Raw genomic sequence first — 19873 nt, 5'->3', positions numbered from 1 at the left:
ACAAGGCCCACCCTGAGGCTGCTTCAAACCCTGCCCCTTACAGACCCCACCTCTAACCACTCCCTGTCCTGCTCACCCCGGATGTCTGCCAGGTCCTGGCCCATGCCATCGTAGTAGATCTTGCCACCCCTCTCCGTGGGGAAGAAGTAGGTCATGAGCGAGCTGGGCGGGGAGCAGTAGGAGTAGGAGCCGAGCGGCAGGTCCTTGAGCACTTCGTGGGGCTTCCAGCAGAACTCCCTGAAGCCCGGATGGTCCATGATTTTGCGCTCAATCTCGTGGATTGTGACCAGGCGCTCGCTGGTGAAAATGTTGCGTTCCGCGTCGCCCCGGGCCAGGAAGATGAGCTCGATGCGCCAGTGTGCGTGGGTCTGAGTGTTGGTGCTCACATAGGAGCGAGAATAGTCCCACCGCGAGGTGCCCCGGCGGGCACGGCTCTGATTGGCCAGGGTGGGCGGGGTACCCAGCTGGCCCCGCCCATTCTTGTCCAGCCCCTGGTTCATCGGGGCTTCACTCTGGTTGGCTGCCAGGTCTGTCAGGATCGATGCGTCTTGAAGACGCCCACTCTGATTGGCTGCTGGCTTCCGGGCGGTGGAGGTGTCCCGCCCCGGGTCTGGGCCACACCCTGGGACCGCAGGGACAGCGCGTGGGGCCCTGGCCACCCTCTGCGAGCGGTTGCCGAGATGCAGCTGCTGCAGCTGCTCGGAGATGAGGCGCTGGAGCGTCTCAGAGGTGAAGTCCGCCAAGTCGCGCCGGTTTCGCCCCCAGGAGCCAAACTGGGACTTAAGAGCCAGAGCAAGAGCGTCGAAACGCTGGGAGGCCTCGTGGTTTCGGATCTCAAAGGCGTTGTAGGAGATGTCGATGTCCAGCGGCGGGTAGTAGAGGAACATGAAGGCCGACAGGGCCATGGGGATGCTGCAGCCCAGGAAGAGCACCAGCCCCGCGCAGCACGGGTTGGTGAAGGCCCAGCCCAAGGTGCTCCAGAAGCCGGAGGCTGGGGGCCGGGAGGGCAAGGTCCAGCTGCGCCAGCAACACTGTCCCTCTGCCCCAGCTTGGGGCCCCGGCTTCTGGGCTCTCCTAAAGGCCTCACCCGTTGCTTCCTCGTCTTCCTGCTCCTCCTCTAGCCACACATCCTGCAACAACGGGTCATCCTCTGAGTCCATAGCCTACAGAAGAGGGGGAGGGTCGGTCAGCAGGCTGGAGAGAAGGGAGGAGGATGGCCCTGCTGCAGTCGCCCAGGCCTGGGCATTAACCCTGCCCAATCATAGCCAAGAACAAATACTGCAATGGAATTGCATCAAGCAGTTCAATTCCGTAGAACTGAACTCAACCACATGTGCACAAAACATATACTGAGCAACTAGAAATATGAAGGTAGAGGGAAAGAACTTGATCTTTGGAACAAGATGGACCCCGGTTTGGGTCCTGGTAGTGTAAACATTGGCAAGACAGTGAACCTCAGAGTCTTCGTAAAAGAGAGATGGCCATTCCTGCCTCACACGATTGGGGGGTGGGGGCAGGGTGGAAGCGCTCTGCAGTCTGTGTAGTACTTTAGTTCTTTTCTGTCACATAAACAGATTTTTTTGCTCCCCCTTGGGGAGCGTAAGGTGCCGGCCATTGCCCATGCAGCTGTGCCGGGGCTAGATGCGGGTCATGGCTCTCCTCAAGAACTCCTCTCAACACCTCCCCGCCCCGTCTGCGGGACACTGCAGCTGCAGCCACTGTTTGTCAGGCTCAGACCACTTAACATGCAGCTCCAGCAACAGCAAACCTTTGGGCACGGGCAGGGGCCAGGCATCTGTCTCCCTGTGACTTGGGAACAAGCAGCAGGGGGGGCTGGCAGGAGAGGGCAGGGCTGCGCCAGCAGGGAACTCCAGCAGGGTGGCCTGAAGGCAAGGAGGCCTCCTGGCATCCCTGGGCAGGGCCTGTCCCCCTTGTCCTGCCTGCCCTCTGTTTGGATGGAGAGAGACTCATTATCCGGTTAGATGTCAGGCAGTGAGAGAAGGAAGCTAATTATGCCAGAGCTGGCTAATTAATGCTGTCTTTCCTATTAACATTCTCTGGAGTGCTTCATTTCAATTAGACAGTCTGTCCGGGTAGAGAGGGGGCTGCCGTTAGCCCAGAGAAAGTGGGAAACAGAGGGTGAGGGGAAGGAAGGAAACAGAGACAAAGAGACTAGGACAGGGGAGAGATCAGAGAAGAGAGAGGAACCGGGGCGGGGGTGGGGGGATAGAGATGCAAATAGAAAAACAAAGATTAACAGAGTGAGCAGGGGGTTATGACGGTGGGAGAGGAACTGGGAAAGCAGAAGACTTGCAAGGGAGAGAGGCCTGGAAGGGGCCGGATTGCTCCTGTAATTCGCACGGTTCCTATCAATGAAATAATTAAACGTCCCCTCTGCGGTGCCCTAAGAGAGCCTGACGAAGACACACGAACCGCAGAGGCTGGGTTTGTACTAGCAGAGACTCCTGAGTGTGAGCCAGAGGAGGCTCCGACTCTCTCCAAAGAGCACATGGAGGGGCAAGGAGGGGCCGGTGGAGCCTGGGCCCCAGTCCCAGCCTTCAAAGGAAGCTGGTGGTGACGGAGTGGAGCGGGCAGGGGCCACGCTGGCACTTTTTCTGGGGACTAAGCCCATCCCCCCACCCCCGGTCTCAGCCTCCTTTCAGGGTACAGGTTTACAATTCGTTCGTCTCTTAGGATGTCAAAGGCCAGGGTTCTGGGTCTGTCACAGCGGCACTCCTTGGGTGATTTGGGGGTCCCTCTATCCCGCTGCTGCTCCACTAGGAATGCCACTCCCTTTCCCAGCTGTTCAAATCTAAAGCATCTGTAAAGGCCTTACTCAAGTGTCACCTCTGCCAAGAAGTCTTCTCAGATCTGAACACACTCCCCTTGCCCCCCAGTGCTGGCGGGTAAAGGTTACTTCGGAATGGAGGGGAGGACTCCCTCCCAAGGGGGGCCAGGCTGGTGGGCGGGGTCTGACTCGGATGCCTCAGCGGACAAGCGCCCTCCCCAGGCTCCTCCACAGTCTCGAATTTGTCTTCCTTTCTCAAATGACAGAAATTGATTAGATTATCGAGGAGCTCCAGCTGCTGCATGGTGCCTGTCGTGGGCTCGACAAAGAGCCCGAAGTAGGACTGATCCCCAGGGACTGTGATCATGCCTTACGCTCTCCCATTGGGTGGGCCCTTGGCGTTGGCTCCTGCTCAGTGACCGACCCGTGTGTTCACTTGCTGTCTGTCCCTCCCTCTGCCTCTGTCACACACACACACACACACACTCAGAAGTGGTCAAAATTAAACTCTGGGCCACCCAGGGGCCCACGCACCGAGGTGGACACTCATCCACACAACAAGGTCGCCTCCTCTTGGGAAAAGCAAGTGGGGAAGTCGCCAAAGAGGCAGCAGCAGACCCTCAGAAGGAAGAACCTGGCCCAGTTTCAAGGGCCAGGCGTGGTCACCTCGAAAGTCACATTTGCAGCATAATCTCAACTTGATAACAGAAAAAAATAAATCCACAAATATATGCATTTAAGAAAACCCATTAACAGTGGTTCTCACTTGGAGGATTGTGGGTGATTTTTATTTTCTCTTTCATACTTGTCTATTTCCACTTTTCCTGCACGGAGCAGGCACAGTCTTACTAAGAGAATCAGAAATAAATGTCATTTAAACATAGAATGCGTGTGCATGTGTGTGGAAGAGGTTTGGCGAACGGCCTTCGACTCTTTGAGGAGTTCCTGTAATAGGAGAGAAACACACCCAGCTGGCTCAGGTGGCCGCAGGGGAGATCCCGGTTGGAAAGCAGGAGGACCTGGGGAGAGAGCTGGCAAAGGGCCAGTGGGGGAACGAGCGTGCAGCCTCCTGCTCCGCTGATGGAGAGAGGGCTCTTTAAATGGAGCAGGGCACAGAGCAGGGCCCACGGGACCCAGAGGAGACACCCGAGCACATCCAGTCCAACTCCCTCATTTACACGTGGGGAAGTCGTGGCCCTGCAAGGAGAAGGGACTTGCCCAAGGTCATATTTCAGTGGCAGAGCCAGGACTCTTGGCTCGAAGGAGTGTGCGATCTGCTCCATCACCAGATTGTGGGAGGAGCTTTGGGCAACCCCGGGAGAAGATGACATCTGGACCCAAAGAGCCAAAATTGGGGAGCTTATTCTTTAAGTTTTCTTTTTGAAAGTTCTTACTGTATTGGCAAGACTGGTTAATAAAATTCCATAGGCTGCAGATGTACAATTTATAACATCATCTGTACATTGCATTGGGTGTTCACCGCCCCAAGGGAAGCTATTGGCAGGTCTAAGGAAGAAGGCATTCTTCAAGTCACAAGCCAGATGGACTTGCCCATCTAGACACAATGGGGCTTTGGTGGGAGGCAGCGTTGCCTCAGAGACACGCCCAGGTTCCTTCCCTCCTGGCCTGGCTGTTTCCAGAGCAGCTTCCCTCCCGCCACCCCCTGGGATGTGGCCCCACCCCACAGCCTGCCGGCAGCCCTGTTGACAACTTCCCTCCTGCCAAAGGGTGACGGAACCCTCCCTCTTTTTGCCCCATCCCAGCCAGATGATGAAAATGTAATCCAAAAAATCACATTAGACATGCAGATTCGACTTAAAATACCTATATGTATCTATAATTTAATGGCAATTAGGAGCTCATCAGCTTTTTCTTCCTGTCTCGGGGTGTTTTGCCTCCCTGGTTCAGCTCTGCTCCTGGGAAAACATCTTGGGGCCTTTGATCCTTGGGCTGAGAGATTGAGCGGAAGTTCAAAATGAGATATTGTGAGTTGAGCAGCTCCATGTGCCCCTGAACACTGAAGTGTGTCCTTGTCTGCTTCCTGGGTACGGGTCTGCCCTGCGCTTCTGGTGATCCAGCTCATCTGAGTAAGAGAAGGCAGGAATGGGAAGAAGAGGGTTCTGTCCCTCTTAGGCATCTTAGTCCTAGTGCCCTCCTTTCCCAGGGTCTGCCGCCACTCAGATGCCCTGGCTTAGTGCCTACTACCCAGAATCCCAAGTTCTTCTTGGAAGCCCGGCCACTCCCCCTCGGGCCGGGAGGCTGCAGAAGCATTGAGGACATGGAGGTCAAACTGGGGCAAAATCACACGGATGGGGTGAAGCCAAAAGCTCGGCTAGCTCCATGCAGAAACTCTGGCACCCTTTGAGAGAATTGTAACGTAATAGTGAGCTGTGCGCCCACCGTGTGCAAGTCCTCTGTCCACCCTCTCTCATACTCACATCAGCCCTGCAAGGGAGCATGATGAGTATTTCACAGAGGAAGAAACAATCAGAGAGGTGAAGTGACTCCTTTGTGGTCACACAGCTAATAGAGGTGGAACTAGCTAATAGAGGTGAACTAGCTAATAGAGGTGAACTAGCTAACAGAGGTGGAACTAGCTAACAGAGGTGGAACTAGCTAATAGAGGTGAACTAGCTAATAGAGGTGAACTAGCTAATAGAGGTGGAACTAGCTAACAGAGGTGGAACTAGCTAATAGAGGTGAACTAGCTAACAGAGGTGGAACTAGCTAATAGAGGTGAACTAGCTAACAGAGGTGGAACTAGCTAACAGAGGTGAACTAGCTAACAGAGGTGGAACTAGCTAACAGAGGTGGAACTAGCTAATAGAGGTGAACTAGCTAATAGAGGTGAACTAGCTAACAGAGGTGAACTAGCTAACAGAGGTGGAACTAGCTAATAGAGGTGAACTAGCTAATAGAGGTGAACTAGCTAACAGAGGTGGAACTAGCTAATAGAGGTGAACTAGCTAACAGAGGTGAACTAGCTAACAGAGGTGGAACTAGCTAACAGAGGTGGAACTAGCTAATAGAGGTGAACTAGCTAATAGAGGTGAACTAGCTAACAGAGGTGGAACTAGCTAATAGAGGTGAACTAGCTAACAGAGGTGGAACAGCTAATAGAGGTGAACTAGCTGACAGAGGTGGAACTAGCTGACAGAGGTGGAACTAGCTGACAGAGGTGGAACTAGCTAATAGAGGTGAACTAGCTAATAGAGGTGGAACTAGCTAACAGAGGTGGAACTAGCTAATAGAGGTGGAACTAGCTAATAGAGGTGAACTAGCTAACAGAGGTGGAACTAGCTAATAGAGGTGAACTAGCTAATAGAGGTGGAACTAGCTAACAGAGGTGGAACTAGCATTTGCACCTCAGACTTACCCTTCCCAAAGCCCACGCTCCCTGCACCATTCCCAGCAGTGCTTGAGCTCCCTGAGAGCCGAGATGTCAGAAACCACTGCCCTTTAGCAAGCCCACACCATCCTCCCAGGACGGGAAATCACTCAGGCCTCGGCAATTCTGCTTTCAGTAGGTGACAGCTCAGGGCATGGTGCAAAGGAAGTCTACCAGTTTCAGAAGCCTAGCTTCCCTTCAGTGGGAGCCTGGGTGTGATGGTTAATTTTATGTGTCGGTTTGACTGGGCCAGGGGGGGCCCAGACATCTGACCGAACACGATTCTGGGTGTGCAGACCGAGTAAAGCAGCTTGTCCTCCCTCGTGTGGGTGGCCCCATCCAATCAGTTGAAGAGCTGACTAGGACAGAGCGGCTGAGTGAGAGGGAACTCTCTGCTGACTGCTGGGGCTGGGCCATCGGTGTTTCCAGCCTTCAGACTCGGACTGAAGCGTCTGCTGCTCCTGGTCCTTGCTGCCTTCCAACAGGAAATCGCAGCATCAGCTCTCCTGGTGGTCAGAGCCCCAGGCACAGACGTAACCACACCATGGCTTGGCCTGGGGCTCCAACTTGCCAGCTGCAGAAACGATGTCTCAGCTTCCACAGTCATGTGAACAAATTCCTTGTTATCCATCCATCCATCCATCCATCCATCCACCCATCCATCTTTCTACATTCTATTGGCCATCTGTCCTTTAAACGTTTCTATGGAGAACCCTGACTAATACAAAGGGACATAAAGTATCCCAGAGGGAAAGTGGGGGTGAAGCAGGGAGCCCTCCTAGCAGCTGGATCCTAGGACCCTCCTAAAGTTTTATCCTAAGAAGCCCCAAGTCCTCCCTGGAATCTCCAACGAAAATGGCAATAGAGCCAGGAGAAGCCCTGTAGAGAAAGGGGTGTGGCCAGGTGACTGCCTGCACATGTCTGAGCCCTTCCTCCAGCAAGAAGATCCTAAATCTACCACCCCTCCCTCTCCCCAGCCCTGAGAAAACCTGCCTCGTGGTTGCAGCCCAGGCAAGTACCTGCAGCTTCTCCCATCAGACCTGTCCCTCCCCCCAAGGAATCCGTACCACTCTGTGGGCTCCATTGGCCAGCAGAGGGTGGGAAATCCAGAGGAATGCTCCTCCCCCCAAATAAAATCTGGGCTTATTTATTGGGAGCCTGGGGGTGGGGGGGGGGTAAGAGGGGAGAGAGCTGGGCAAGGGTTCTGTGGTGGTCCTGCCCTGGACCCTCATTTCTCAAAGGAGGGCAGACTGTGGGGATGAAGCGTTTAAAGGACAGATGGCCGCCGGGCTGACAGCTGGTGAGGAAGCTGTGGGCACTGACTCGTAAGCCCAACAGCTCCGTATATATCAGGCAAACAAGCTTTGCTCCCGCCAATATATCACCCGGGGAACCAGTCGGCACCAGAGGAACGAACATTAATGGTCACAACAGCCACTGTGACTGTCCCTGTTCCATGTGTTCTCTGGCTGGTGGGCTCAGGGGACCAGAACTGGTCCCCCAACTCTCAGAGGGTAGACCAGGTACCCAGAGCTCCAGGGCCTGATTTTCAGGGGGAGGAGGGAGCTAACACGGATTTTGTAGTCAGACGGACCTGGGTTTACACCTGGCTCTGCCACCTGCTGGGTGCCTCGGGCAAGCCTCAGTTTCCTCATCTGTGAAGTGGGGATGGTGGTACCCCACCTGCTGAGTCACATAGTATGAACACTGTGAGCTTTGCAGCTGGGAGAGGCCCGAATCTGGCCCTGGCTCATGGCAGGGCTGACTCTCATTCTCTACCACATCGGCCCTCGGACTGGAGTGGGGACCAGTCACTGGTACACATGCAAACGCCTGGGCCAGACACCAGATCTAGCCAACCAGACTCGGGGGACGGGGCATCCCTTCACACCATCTCCCCAGGTGATTCTGTTGCAGGTGGTCCAGGACCATTCTCCTCCATTCCCAGTCTCCCCCCAGCATGATCTAGCCTTTGCCCTTCCCCCCACCAGGGCTCACATGGGTTGCCCCCTGGCACTGGGAGTGGACTCAGCCTCCTGGATCTGTGTCCAGGACTCATGCCTTGAGGTGCGTCTTCTTCCAGCCATGGGGGTGGCGTGGAGAAATGATGACATTTGGACCGGGAACAAGACTATGTTCCCGGGTGGGTGGGGCACACAAACAGGCCACCCAAATCTGCCAACCAGCTCCTCCTGGTGGGGCCAGGCAGTGAAAGAAAATAGAAGGCCCCCGGCTCCCTGCCTGCCAGGCCCCATGCGAGGAGCTTGGGCGGCGAGCTGCCACCCATTGAGCATTCTGTGTGCCCACGCAGCACTGGGCACTTTACTTAATGTCACTTCTGTTCCAGCTTCAGCTCCATGAGGCAGCTTGAGGGGCTGGGACCTGAGCCTCTGCAGGCCGGTCAGAGCCCAGCCTGCAGCCACTGCTCTGACAGAGGAATCCCACCCCAGCTGGCCCACTCTGGCCCTCCCTTCCCACCCCTTTCTGCCTACACAGCTCAGACCTCACATCCCAGACCTATCGGCAGCCTTGCATCTCTGAGGAAAAGGCAATAAAAGCTTAATAAAACTGGCAACATACAGAACCGTGAGTTACAGCCAACTCCTCAAACACCCCTTGTCTGCAGGGTCAGAAGGTTCCTGAAAACCTTCACTGCCTGCCTTGGCCAACCTGTCCAGGCCACATCCTCCCCCCACCCCCACCCCCGGTCCCCCTCACCCCACCCCCACCCCCCCAGCTCCGAATCCTGGCCGCTGCCTGGAGTTCCAAGTGAGCCCGCAGGACCCTCTGGGCCCAGCAGCCAGTCAGCTCCCCAGCCCCCAGATCGCTGCGTTAATAACAAATAAAAAGATCCCTGCAAAATAAGACCAATAACCATGGCCATAAAAGCCAAATTGGATTCCTTCCTGGCTGATGAGCTCGGGGCCCTTCTCTCTCTCCGAGACCCGATTAACAAATATGTAAAACAATTCCCTGGGCATCTCTGCATCTAAGCTCCTGCCAGCCCTTCCTGGGAACTCCGGCTCAGAGGCAGGGAGGAGAGGAAGCAGGGATGGGTGCGTGGGGCAGCCCAGGGGGCCCCCTGAGGCTAGAGTAGGGACCTGCCCTGCCACCAGCCTGCTGGGTGACCCAGAGCAAGTCACTTCACATCTCTGGGTGGATGGTCCCCCATCTAGAGAGAGATGCTCTCTAAAGTGGGCTCCCCTTCATCCCTAAACAGAAGCTATTGTCTAACTGGGGAGCACACAGGGTGGGTCCTGCTGTATCATCACTCCACGTGTCAGATCCACTGACCAGTACGCCGGATGCCATGGGCTTCACCGGGACACGGCAGGTGGCCGCCTGCCAGTTCTTAGCTCGGGGAGCTTCGGAGGCCTCTCTCCCTCTGCTCCCCGCAGCACACCCAGGCACATCTGTGGGTTCAGGAGGTTGCAAGACTCGCCTGGGTCTCACCACCAAAGAGAAGCTTGAGGGTAAACTGGAAGCTCAAAGAGAAAAAGGCACTTAGTGCAAAGCGATCAAGCCCCCCAAGGGGCCACCAGGACTGGTTTGGGTGGCGATCTGAGAAGGGACTGTACCCCCAGCCTCACTGCCTAGAAAGAAAGGGAGAAGCCTTAGGGAAAATCTCCCCCTCTGAGAACTCGGGGCTCCCCCAGCCTGGGCTTGTGGAGGGCCGAGGAGGCCAGCACTGATGAAAGGACCACCACAAGGAGATGCTGGAGGCTGCTCAGGCCCCCGGGTCCCCGAAACAGAGCCACTTCCCTGTCCCTGATCCCCTCAGCCTGGGGACTGAAGGCTATTGCATTGGCGCGGCACTGTAGATCATGTTCCTATAGGGCTCCCAGTCTTAAGGATTATTTTCAATTTGCAAACAAGAAAACTGAAGCTAAGAATAGGGATTTCTTTGAACCTGATTTCTGATAAGCTGATTCCTCTTCTCAGTGTATTAGGTTTTATTAGAATCTTACATGTTTGAAAACTCCCAGAATTCTAGAGCCAGCCCTCCCAAACCTTGCTGGCCTGCACACATGTACAATCATGCGTACACTCGGCGTGTGCACATGCGCGCATGCGTGCACACACACACACACACACACAAGCACTCAGTGCCTGCCCCTGGAGTCATTCTGGCCACTGTCTGGGTACAGCCCAGGCTGAGGGACAGCTTCCAGAGAAAGGGGGCGAGAAGAGCAACAGGAACTGACACCCAACTTCACCATCTTCACAGAAACGCACCTTCTGTGCCCATACAGGTCAGTGGCTCAGGGAAAGGGCTTCCTGGCTACCCTGTTGATTGACAGCTCAGGTGTGCATAGTGGAGAGAGAGGGTGTCAAAGTCCATCAGCCCCTTCGCACCCAGGGCCAGCACAGAGGCCCCTGCCAGGATGGGGTGTCTAACACTGGCCTCAGCCTCAGCCCACCCTCCATGATGGTGCCGCTGCCTAGAGACAGGGGTCAGGGGTGGAGCTGAGCAGCTGCAGCAGGATGCCCAGGATGGAGGGCAGATCCCCAAGGACCACCCGCCAACTCGGCCGCCTTTCCCACAAAATGCTTGGGAAGTTCAGGACCCCAGAAACTAAGAACCACTGACCCTGGCCCCAGAGGCCAGGAGTGACCCAAGGAAGCTCCCTGGGCCCAAGAATCCCAGGCCCTTCTGTCCCTGCTCAGTGACGCGGTGCTATCCTATCTGGTGGGAACTTTCTTAGTCCTTCCGCAGTAATGGGCTCTGTTTCCCATTTGCTTGTGACCTTGGGCAAGTCTTTCCTTCTCCCTGCGGCCTCAGTTTGCCTTTCTGACAAATGGGAGAGCTGGATTCAATGAGCTTTCAGGTACCTCCCAGTTCTGTCATCTGAGGTCCCAAAGGGCCAGACACAGAAGTGTGACAAGAAAGGAGGGGTGACTTAGGGCTGGGGGAGCAGCTGGGAAGGTGAAGAGGTTTGCAGATTTTTTGGGGTGTGGAAACTGCAGCCTCCATCAGCTTTGCAGCCACCTGGGGCTCCCACCTTGCCATGGCCAGGAGCCAGAGGAGACCCGTGACCGGAGGTCCTGCAGAACAGGATGGGGGGTGCGGTGCACAGTAAGACGGCAAGGTTCAGGGGTTCATCCTATTTCTCCCTGACCCTGAGCTGAAGGGGACCCCAGGGGACAAGAACAGGATCCTTCCCTTTGTCAGTACTGAGAACCAGGTCAGGCCCCACCCAATCAAGGCCCCGGCTGTCCAGTCCAACAGCCCCATTCACCAATTCATACATTTACCAGTTCATTCATTCCCTTAGTCATTCATAGTCTTAATTCCTTCACTGGTTGGCGCTGGCTTTATAAAATAAGGGCTTTCCGTTAAATTTTCATGATCTTAACTTGCAATGTCTTGAAATCCTTTCCTCCCCAAGGCTCTGGGAACCTTCTCACCCCAGATCTATTCTCATGCTCATTAATGCCCGAGAATGCCTCTCCGCCGTCATGTCTCTTTTCATCACCAATTCCTGCTGTTACTCGGGGACCATCTGCTCAAAGCCTATGGAGGACGGGGTTGGAAAGTCAGGAACCCTCTCAGGGAACATGCAGCAGCTACTCGCCGGCATGCCCTTCACCCGCCAGCCTCGCCCCAGCGTCCCGGGCTGAGAAGGGAAGGAGGGTTTTCTCCTTTACCTGCTGCCACTTCCCCAGAGTCCGGTTTTCCTCTAGCTTAGCCCAGTCTCTCAGGCCGGGGTTGCAGAGAAGAACAACGCCGCCATTCTGCCTTTGTGAAGTCACTAGGTGATGCTTTAAAACCAGCAACTAGTCCTGGCTCGTGTAGCTCAGTCGGTTGGAGCGTCACCCTGTACACCGAAAGGTGGTGGGTTCGTTCCCAGTCAGGGCACACACCTGGGTTGCAGGTTTGATCCCCGATCGGGGCATGGCTGGGAGGCAACCAAACAGTATTTCTTTCTCATATCAATGTTTCTCTCTCTCTCTTCCTTCCTTCCTCCCTCTTTCTAAAAATCAATCCTATATGATAAAAGGCTAATATGCAAATTGGCCAAACGGTGGAACAACTGGTTGCTATGACACGCACTGACCACCAGGGGGCAGATGCTCAATGCAGGAACTGCCCCCTGGTAGTCAGTGCACTCCCACAGGGGGAGCACCTCAGGGCTGGCAAGTGCAGCCGTGGTGGCGGGAGGCTCTCCCACCTCCATGTCAGTCAGTCAGACATCACCCAAGGGCTCCTGGACTGTGAGCGTGTGCAAGCTGGGCTGAGGACCCCCCCGCCCCCAGTGCACAAATTTTGTGCACCGGGCCTCTAGTATTAAAATAAAACTAAACCAGCATGTGCTTTCAACCAGGAATTTCCCACATGGAAGCATATCCGGAGGGATGCCAGTCCCAGCTGTGTCTACATGGAATGAAAAGGGGAAACATCTGGATGACCGCCAGAAAAGTCCTGCCAGTCTGCCAGATGTTGCCCACATCTGGACATCTGAAAAGGGATCTGCTTGGTTGCTTGGCAGTCAAGAGGCAAATGGTCAACCCACGTCACCCAGTCAACAGGGATGTAGCTCAAATCCTTATGTATAAATTACCCAGATTACTGAAGGACCCAGAAGGTATTTTGGTTTCAATCACGCTCATCTTTAAAGACCCAAATCAAGATAATATAAAGGTCAGCGTGTGAGCTTCAATTGTCTTGTGGTGGCTGTGGTTTTGGCATTCCCGGGGGCCCAGCTTGCCTGGGGTTTGACTCCTATCTCCATTGCTCACTAGCAAGCTGCTCAGTCTCTCTATGCTTCTCATTTCTCATCCTTAAAATGAAATAATAATGGTAACTCTGCATAGGGCTGGGATGAAGATGGGATGATAATACCTATAAAGCTCTAAGCCCAGCGCTGGCAGATAGTAAACATTCAAAATATGTTGGCCATTATTATCATCATCATTATCTTCGGGCAATCACCCTGCAGAACTCTCCCGGCTAAGAACATGAGAAACCCTCCAGGAAGTGCAGAGGCCAACACGGGAGGGAAGCACGCAACACTCCTCCCCAAACATCGCAGGAACACATTAGCCACAGTGGCCCCAACTCCAAGCTCCTTTGAGTTGTTTTCCCCAGAGACAAGCAGATCACCACGTTCTCCTTGAGGACAGGAGAGACTTCCAGCTGGCAGTCATGTCCCCTTTATTAACACGATCTGGCAAAGGACGTGTGGTCCAGGTGCCAGCATGTGTGCCGGAGGCTTCAGGCAGATGGCTGGACAGGCATGAGTCTTCCCTGCTGCACCGCCCCCCACCAAGACATCAAGCCGGGGTGGGGAGTGGGGAGACACTCAGGTGTACTGCAGGCATCACCATGGGAAACGTACCTCCTGACCCTGGAATGACCACATGCCTGGGTCATGTCCTCTGAGCCCCAGGGGACACATGGGTCCCTCGTCTACTTCTGGTGGGGGACCTGGGTGAGCCATCACTTCTCATCCCTCACCTCCGCTGGGGCAGGAGGTACCAGGGGCGGGGATGCGAGACTGGTGAGCTCTACAGAGACAGAGGCAGGCTTCCCCACTTCCGCATGTCTAGTGCCTGGCACACAGTGGGGCTGCTAGGCAGGCACTTGGGATGGGGATTAAGGAGGAGAAGGCTTTTTTAAACCTCTGGGCACTGTCTCCTGGGACATCACTTCTGGGTTCCAAAGAGTGCCCCCTATAAAAGACCTGCATGGCTCCCACTGGCATCTAAATCCAAGTCAGTCCTTCCTATTGTCCCCACCACCTCCTCGTTGCCAATGGTCAAGCTCACTGCAGACAGCAAGACCCTAATTTGTCACCCAATGGCCCTCTCCAAATTGCCCAGGTCCCCACTCTGGGTCCCTCAAAGGAGGAAGCAGATGTTAGAGTCAAGCGCATGCCCGGGGTTCTGCATGCCTAGTTTGGTCTCTCCCCTGAGTTCAGGGAGAAATACCCAGATTCTACGTCCCCCAGGGACTGGCCCCAGGACCCCGCACCGGGCTTCTTCCTTCCAGGATTTGGCAGAGACACCGCTTCTGCCGGCACAAATGCCAGCAAGCAATGGCAGGGCAGGAGGTGTCATATAAATAGCCTGCTGCTGTCCGTCTGCTCCTCCTCAGCTTTGCTTCCAAACCTCCTACTTCACCGCCAGAGTGAAACTGCTCGTGGGGGCCCCGCGGGGCCCACCTGCCTCTTTACTAGCTGTGTGACCTTAGGCAGGGAAGCCAACCTCTCTAGCCGCTGGTCCTTCCATTGTGAAGTGGAACAAGCACACTGTGGCTGTTGTGGGAATCACATCCATTAATATATGTAAAGCATTTAGCACAGTGCCTGTCCTGTATTTGCTAGTGTTCGTGATGATGAATAGTTGGGGACCTGGGACAGGCCACCAGGGTCAGGCTCGATGCTGAGGGGATTCGGAGGAGAGGCCCTGGGCAGTGGGAGCCAGCTGCATTTCCCCTCGGGGCATGGCATGCCCGTCGGGGACTCTGAGATTCAGGCTCTGCGGCCAACATGCTGTGTGATGCTGGGCAGCTCACCTGCCTCCCTGAAACAACTTCCCCACCTGCAGCCCTGGGCTCTTATGAGTTAAGTGATCTTTTCTAGTCCAAGCCTCACAGTGGGACTCCTGCCTGAGCCCATCCCCCAGGCAAACAAATTACAGCTCTCATGGTTGGGGACAGAGCCCGAGATGCAAAGGTGAGGTAGCCAGTTCCAGCCCTAGCTCAGAAGTCTGGAGTCCCCACCTTGGGCCAATGAGAGATGGCCAGAGCTACACTCAGGTGACAGTACTGCCCTTCACCTCTGACTCAGGAAGCAGAGGAATTTACATTCACAAAAAAATATTTATTGGATGAATGAATGAAGGAAGGAAGGAAGGAAGGAACGAACGAATACCAGAAATAACGCAGAGCCCTGGACAGGTGGCTGCACTGCTTGGCATGTCATCCCGTACACCAAATGATTGCGGGTTCGATTTCCAGTCAGGGCACACACCTAGGTTGTGGGTTCAATCCCTGGTCCGGGTGCATATGGGAGGCAACCACTCCATGTTTCTCCCTCCACTTCCTCTAAACATACCCTCGGGTGAGGATTCAATCTAAATAAATAAAATAATGTAGAGCGCTGGGCAAAATAGGGGCTCTTCCTTCATTCAGATCAAAATCTGATCCCAACTTGGCCTCTTCTAGCGGGGCCGCCTTGGGCAACCTCTGGACTCCTCTGACCCTTGGTCTTCCCATATATTAAATGGGGATACCAGTCCACACACCATGAGATGGTGGCAAGGTTAAATGAGATAGGGCATGTAAATGTTTAGCACATGGCACATAGTAGGTACTCAACCAATGCAGCTGTTATTATCAGGATTGTTGTTACCAGCCTGCTGCTCCCATTGGACGGCAGGGGATCCAAACCCTCAGCCTTGTGTGGTGCCCATTTCCAAAGAGCCGCCACATGGACACGGACACATAGTAACGGAAATTCTCCCACCCGGTACCTTCCAGCCGGTGAGGAGCGGGGGCGTGGTCGCCTGGCTTCCCGGTGGCCAAGCGGGGAGCTCGCTCTCTGGGAAGGCTCTGCCACCCTCCCTGGACTGGTCCCAGAAGCATCCATGCCTCCCGTCTTTGTCGAGCAGCCGGAGCATGAGCCCCACTGTTTGCCCGTGAAATGTGACTTTTGGAAAACATGCATATTTGTAAGTCTATTTCGGGCCAACACTGCTCTTTATTTATTTTCCCTGGGCCTTTCATGTGGAACCCAGCAAGGAAGGGTGTTCGACAGACTTTGACACTGGTCCTCCAGCAGAGATGCACGCGGGTGGAGGAGGGTGGCAGGAGGAGGAGGATGTCAAATGACAAGCCCTCCTCCTCGGCTGAGACTAACCAACAACCAGACACCCCTGTCTCACTGTCCCAGCCCCCACTTTCTCCATATTTGGGCGGGGGGAGGAGTATAAGAGGTTCACATGGGGAGACAATTTCAAAGAGGAGAAAGGGAACCAAAGAGGCCAATCACTGAGCTTTCCATCATCATGATGCTACCGTCATTATCCACACCGACAGTGCTATTACCAGCCACCGCCGCCGCCACCTCCACCACCTCCATTTGTGGGTGCCTATTTTTATGACTGACCGTGGGCTGGCTGTTTGCCCTTAGGGAAACCACCTCCTCTCCCAGCATCTCCCTTTGCTCCTCTGTAAAGGTGATTTCTGCAGCTCATGGGGCTGTGGGAAGTGGCTGCTTAGCCAAATGGTAGCGATGACTGTCTTCTCTCCCAGCCTCAGATCCTGGCCAGCTGCCCATGCACAGCCTACTTTCGAGTCTTAGGGACTTGGGGCTGATTGCCAAGGCCCTACCCACCAGCAGGCCCTCTATAGCTGCTCTCAGCTAGTCCCTTCTCCGTGGTCACTTACAATCAGAGTTGGCCTTGGGGAGAAGAGTCTTAGACAACTTCATCTGCCTTTGCATGACCAGGCAAGTGGACGGGAAATGGGGGGACAAGGGAAACTTGCCTAAACTATAGAGAAAAGGGCTTAAACCATGACCCCAAAGCTCTGGGGATCAGGAGATCCAGGTTTAAGTTTCCACTCTTTCATTCATTCATTCATTCATTCATTCGTTCGTTCATTCATTTGTTCATTTATTCACTAAGCATCCACCAACCAGAAAGAGTGGTTCATACAGAGGATATACAGGCCATGGAATCACTGCCTGCCCCAATGGAGGTTGCATTTCAGCTGTGTGACCTCAAGAAAATTACTTGACATCTCTGGTCCTATAAAGGAAATCATCTGAACATCCCTCGTTCAGGGGACAGGATGACTTCACTAGTGGTGGGTGCTCTGAGGAAGGAGAAAGGTACAATAAGCTCTGGGGTTAGAACCGAAAATTTCCTTCCCACCCACCCTCAAGAGGCTCATGAGACAGTCAATGTCCCACATTACTAGGGCCAACAAGAGACTCGGAAGGTCACTTCAACCTGCCCTGTTCTTGTCCAGACAGGAAGCCTGAGGCTCAGAGAAGGGAATTCACTGAAGGACACATTTGATTGGTGGCCAAGCTGAGACTAGGTCCCAGGCCTCGCCACTTGCACTCAGAGCTCCTTCCTCCACATCACACTGGAGCCTAGTTTCTGGATATTAAGGGCAACAGCAGGAGCAGCGTCAAAGGGCAAGCCAGGGCATGGGTACCAGGTCCGTCACAAAGTCAGGTCCCCAGGGAAGTGGAGATGGAGCCACTTGCTGTGGAATCCTGGCCCCTTGGAGAGACTGTGGACACTCGGGTGCATCGAGCCCTGGACATTTTCCTGGGGAAGGGGCAGAAGTTGCCGAGGCCATGGGTGAAAAGGGGTGTGTGTATGTCAGACTCCCAAAGAGGGGAGTAGGGGTGCAGAATCTGCCAGGAGAATGGAGTCAGCTCCCCCTAGGAGCCAGCTGTTCCCACATGGGAGTGGGCTGACTGAAGAAAGTTGGGGCAAGAGTAAAGGTGGCTGGGAAGGAGGCATTGGAAAAGGCAAAAGAAAGAGGGGGGAATGTGTGTGAAAGATAAACCCAGAGGAGAACAGAGCAGGGAAACAAAGACACAGAAAGTGCAAGTGAAGAATGATGCAGAGAAGGGGCACAGACCCTGGTTGTAGAAGGCGGCTTGTCTGGGGTAAGAAAGGGGGCTCAGTAAAATGCACTCTGAGCCTAAAACCAAGATTTGGGAAGGCTCGGTTTCTGCCCGCAGCTTCCACTGGGCCAGAAGCTCCTCCCTCCATTTGGCAAAGGCCCGGGTCCCTGCTGGGGTCTGCACTGGGGTGCAGGGAGGGTTTGCTCTGCTTCCCTGGCAGGAGCGGGACTGGTGTGTGTGTGTGTGTGTGTGTGTGTGTGTGTGTGTGTGTGTGTGTGTTGAGGGCTCGGAGTCCTGGATATCCCTGTGAGGACTCAGAAGTGAGCTCTGGAGTTGGCTTATTCGGGGTCCGGAGACAAAAGGACCTGGAGTGAAGATGCTGCCGGGCTGCCGGGGCTCCTGGGAAGATCCGAGCTTGTCCACGAGCGTGTGGATGGACCTTCCCCCGGTGTGTGGACTGTGTGGCCTGCGGGTGGATATGTGTTTGCGTGAATGGACTGTGAATCTGTGTGGGGACTGTTTGCGGGTGGTCTGTAGATCTGTGTGAGTGTGCAAGTAGGTTCGTGGGGTTTGAGGCTATGCACCCCCGCGAGGCGCTATCCGCGGTGCTGACCGAGGGCGTGGAGGGGAGGGGATCTTCGCCACGCCTCCGGAGGGACTGCAGGGATCTGGCGTAGGCTTCCACGGCAGAGAGGGGCCCCGGAAAGGAAGCTTCACGGAGGCGCCTTCCTAGCCTAGCTGCGCCCACCCGCACCCCCGGGAGTTGGGAAAAGTTCTCCCAGAGGCGGGGTTGACTCACGGGACTCAGCACCACTCGCGCCAGAAATCTTCCCCGATCCTCAGCGCGCCACTGCTCCGCTGGCCACCCCACCTCCACTCTCACTCGCGATCGGCTTCCCTCGCCCGCCGGCTCTGCCCAAGAGCTCTCGCGCGCCCAGCCGGACCTGCAGGCAGGTTAACTGGGCCCCAGCACCCGGGAAATGTCCCGCTGAGAGCGCAAGTGCGCTAAGGCGGCGAATAGGTGGAGTGGTGATCACGAACCTTTTTCTGACCCCTCCATCCGCTCTAGCCCGGCCCAGAGCCCGATTCGGGGCAGGTTCAGGCTGACAACTTTTATGGACTCAGTCATCCACCGCCGCGACGAGCAAGGGGCCAGAGGTCGGAAGCCTCCCCGTAGGGTGGATGCCTCGTGGTTTCTGGACATCAAACTGGCCCGTGCAGAACCGAGGCTGCTTGGGTCCGCTGGGAGTTGGTGCGGAGCTGGGGAACGGCCGCGGGGGACAAGCTCTGGGTTCTCCCGGGGTGGTGGGTTCCGAGGCCCGCATCCCGGGCTGGCGGGGAAGCGGGAGAACTTCACACACCGCTCCGCGCAGGCAGGGGTAGGGGCGGCGCGGAAGACCTGCCCCGCTCCTCGCAGCAATGCATCCCCCAGCCCACACCCCGATGGCGCCCAGCGGCCGTCGCACTCACCTCGGCTGGCCAAGCTGAGCGGGCTCAGCCGTGGGCGCGGGAGGGAGGCGCGCCGGAGAGGCCAGGGACTGCAGCCACCCAGCGGTGCGGACTGGTCTCCGCGCGGAAGTCGCAGGGAAAAGCTCCGGAGCTGCGGGAGGCCGGGGTTCCCCGTCCCGCTCCAGAGCGCACAGACCGCGCACAGCCTGGTGCAGAATCTGGCCCCAACGCGCAACCCCGAGCTCTCCGCGCCGCCGCCTTTTATTCGCCGCCCGCCTTTGTTTGTGTCTCGGCTTCTACCACGGGATGTGGGGGTGTCCAGGGCAGGCTCTGAAGCCGGGTCCCACCCCCAGCCATTGGCGCCTCCGGCCTCGGAACCGCCGAGCCTTGCGTCAGTGGCAGGAGAGGGCCCTGCGCTCCACCGCGCACTGCTGTCTCCCGAGCCCGCCGCCAGGCACCACGGTGGCCGCCGCTCCCCTGCGGGAGCCGTGCGGTGGTACAACCGGGCTCCCACTGCCAGCGGCTGGGGCTGCGAGCGGCGCAGCGACCCCTGGGGGTCAGTTCTCGCTTCTGCAAATGGCTCAGGCCGGGGCCTCCTTCCCTTCCCCAGGAGTTTCTTAGGTTCCTCTCCCAGTGCACCCAGCCTTGGCAGGTCAC

General features: G+C 55.8%; 1 protein-coding gene across 1 annotated transcript in view; it reads right to left on the bottom strand.

The window, feature by feature from the left end:
* The window catches only part of DISP3 (dispatched RND transporter family member 3), a 44525-nt gene extending 25072 nt beyond the window's left edge, over positions 1–19453 (bottom strand). Inside the window, exons 1-2 of the mRNA XM_080654225.1 lie at positions 19238–19453; positions 77–1163 (exon numbers count right to left, since the gene is read on the bottom strand). Coding sequence (XP_080510351.1) covers positions 77–1160 — 1084 coding nt within the window. The 5' untranslated portion in view covers positions 1161–1163; positions 19238–19453. The remainder of the gene's footprint in view (positions 1–76; positions 1164–19237) is intronic.
* Between the last annotated feature and the right edge of the window lie 420 nt (positions 19454–19873).

This window comes from Plecotus auritus (assembly GCF_963455305.1).
Source record: "Plecotus auritus genome assembly, chromosome: 2".
In the NCBI taxonomy this organism is placed as follows: domain Eukaryota; kingdom Metazoa; phylum Chordata; class Mammalia; order Chiroptera; family Vespertilionidae; genus Plecotus; species Plecotus auritus.
This window is presented reverse-complemented; position numbering and strand designations above follow the sequence as displayed.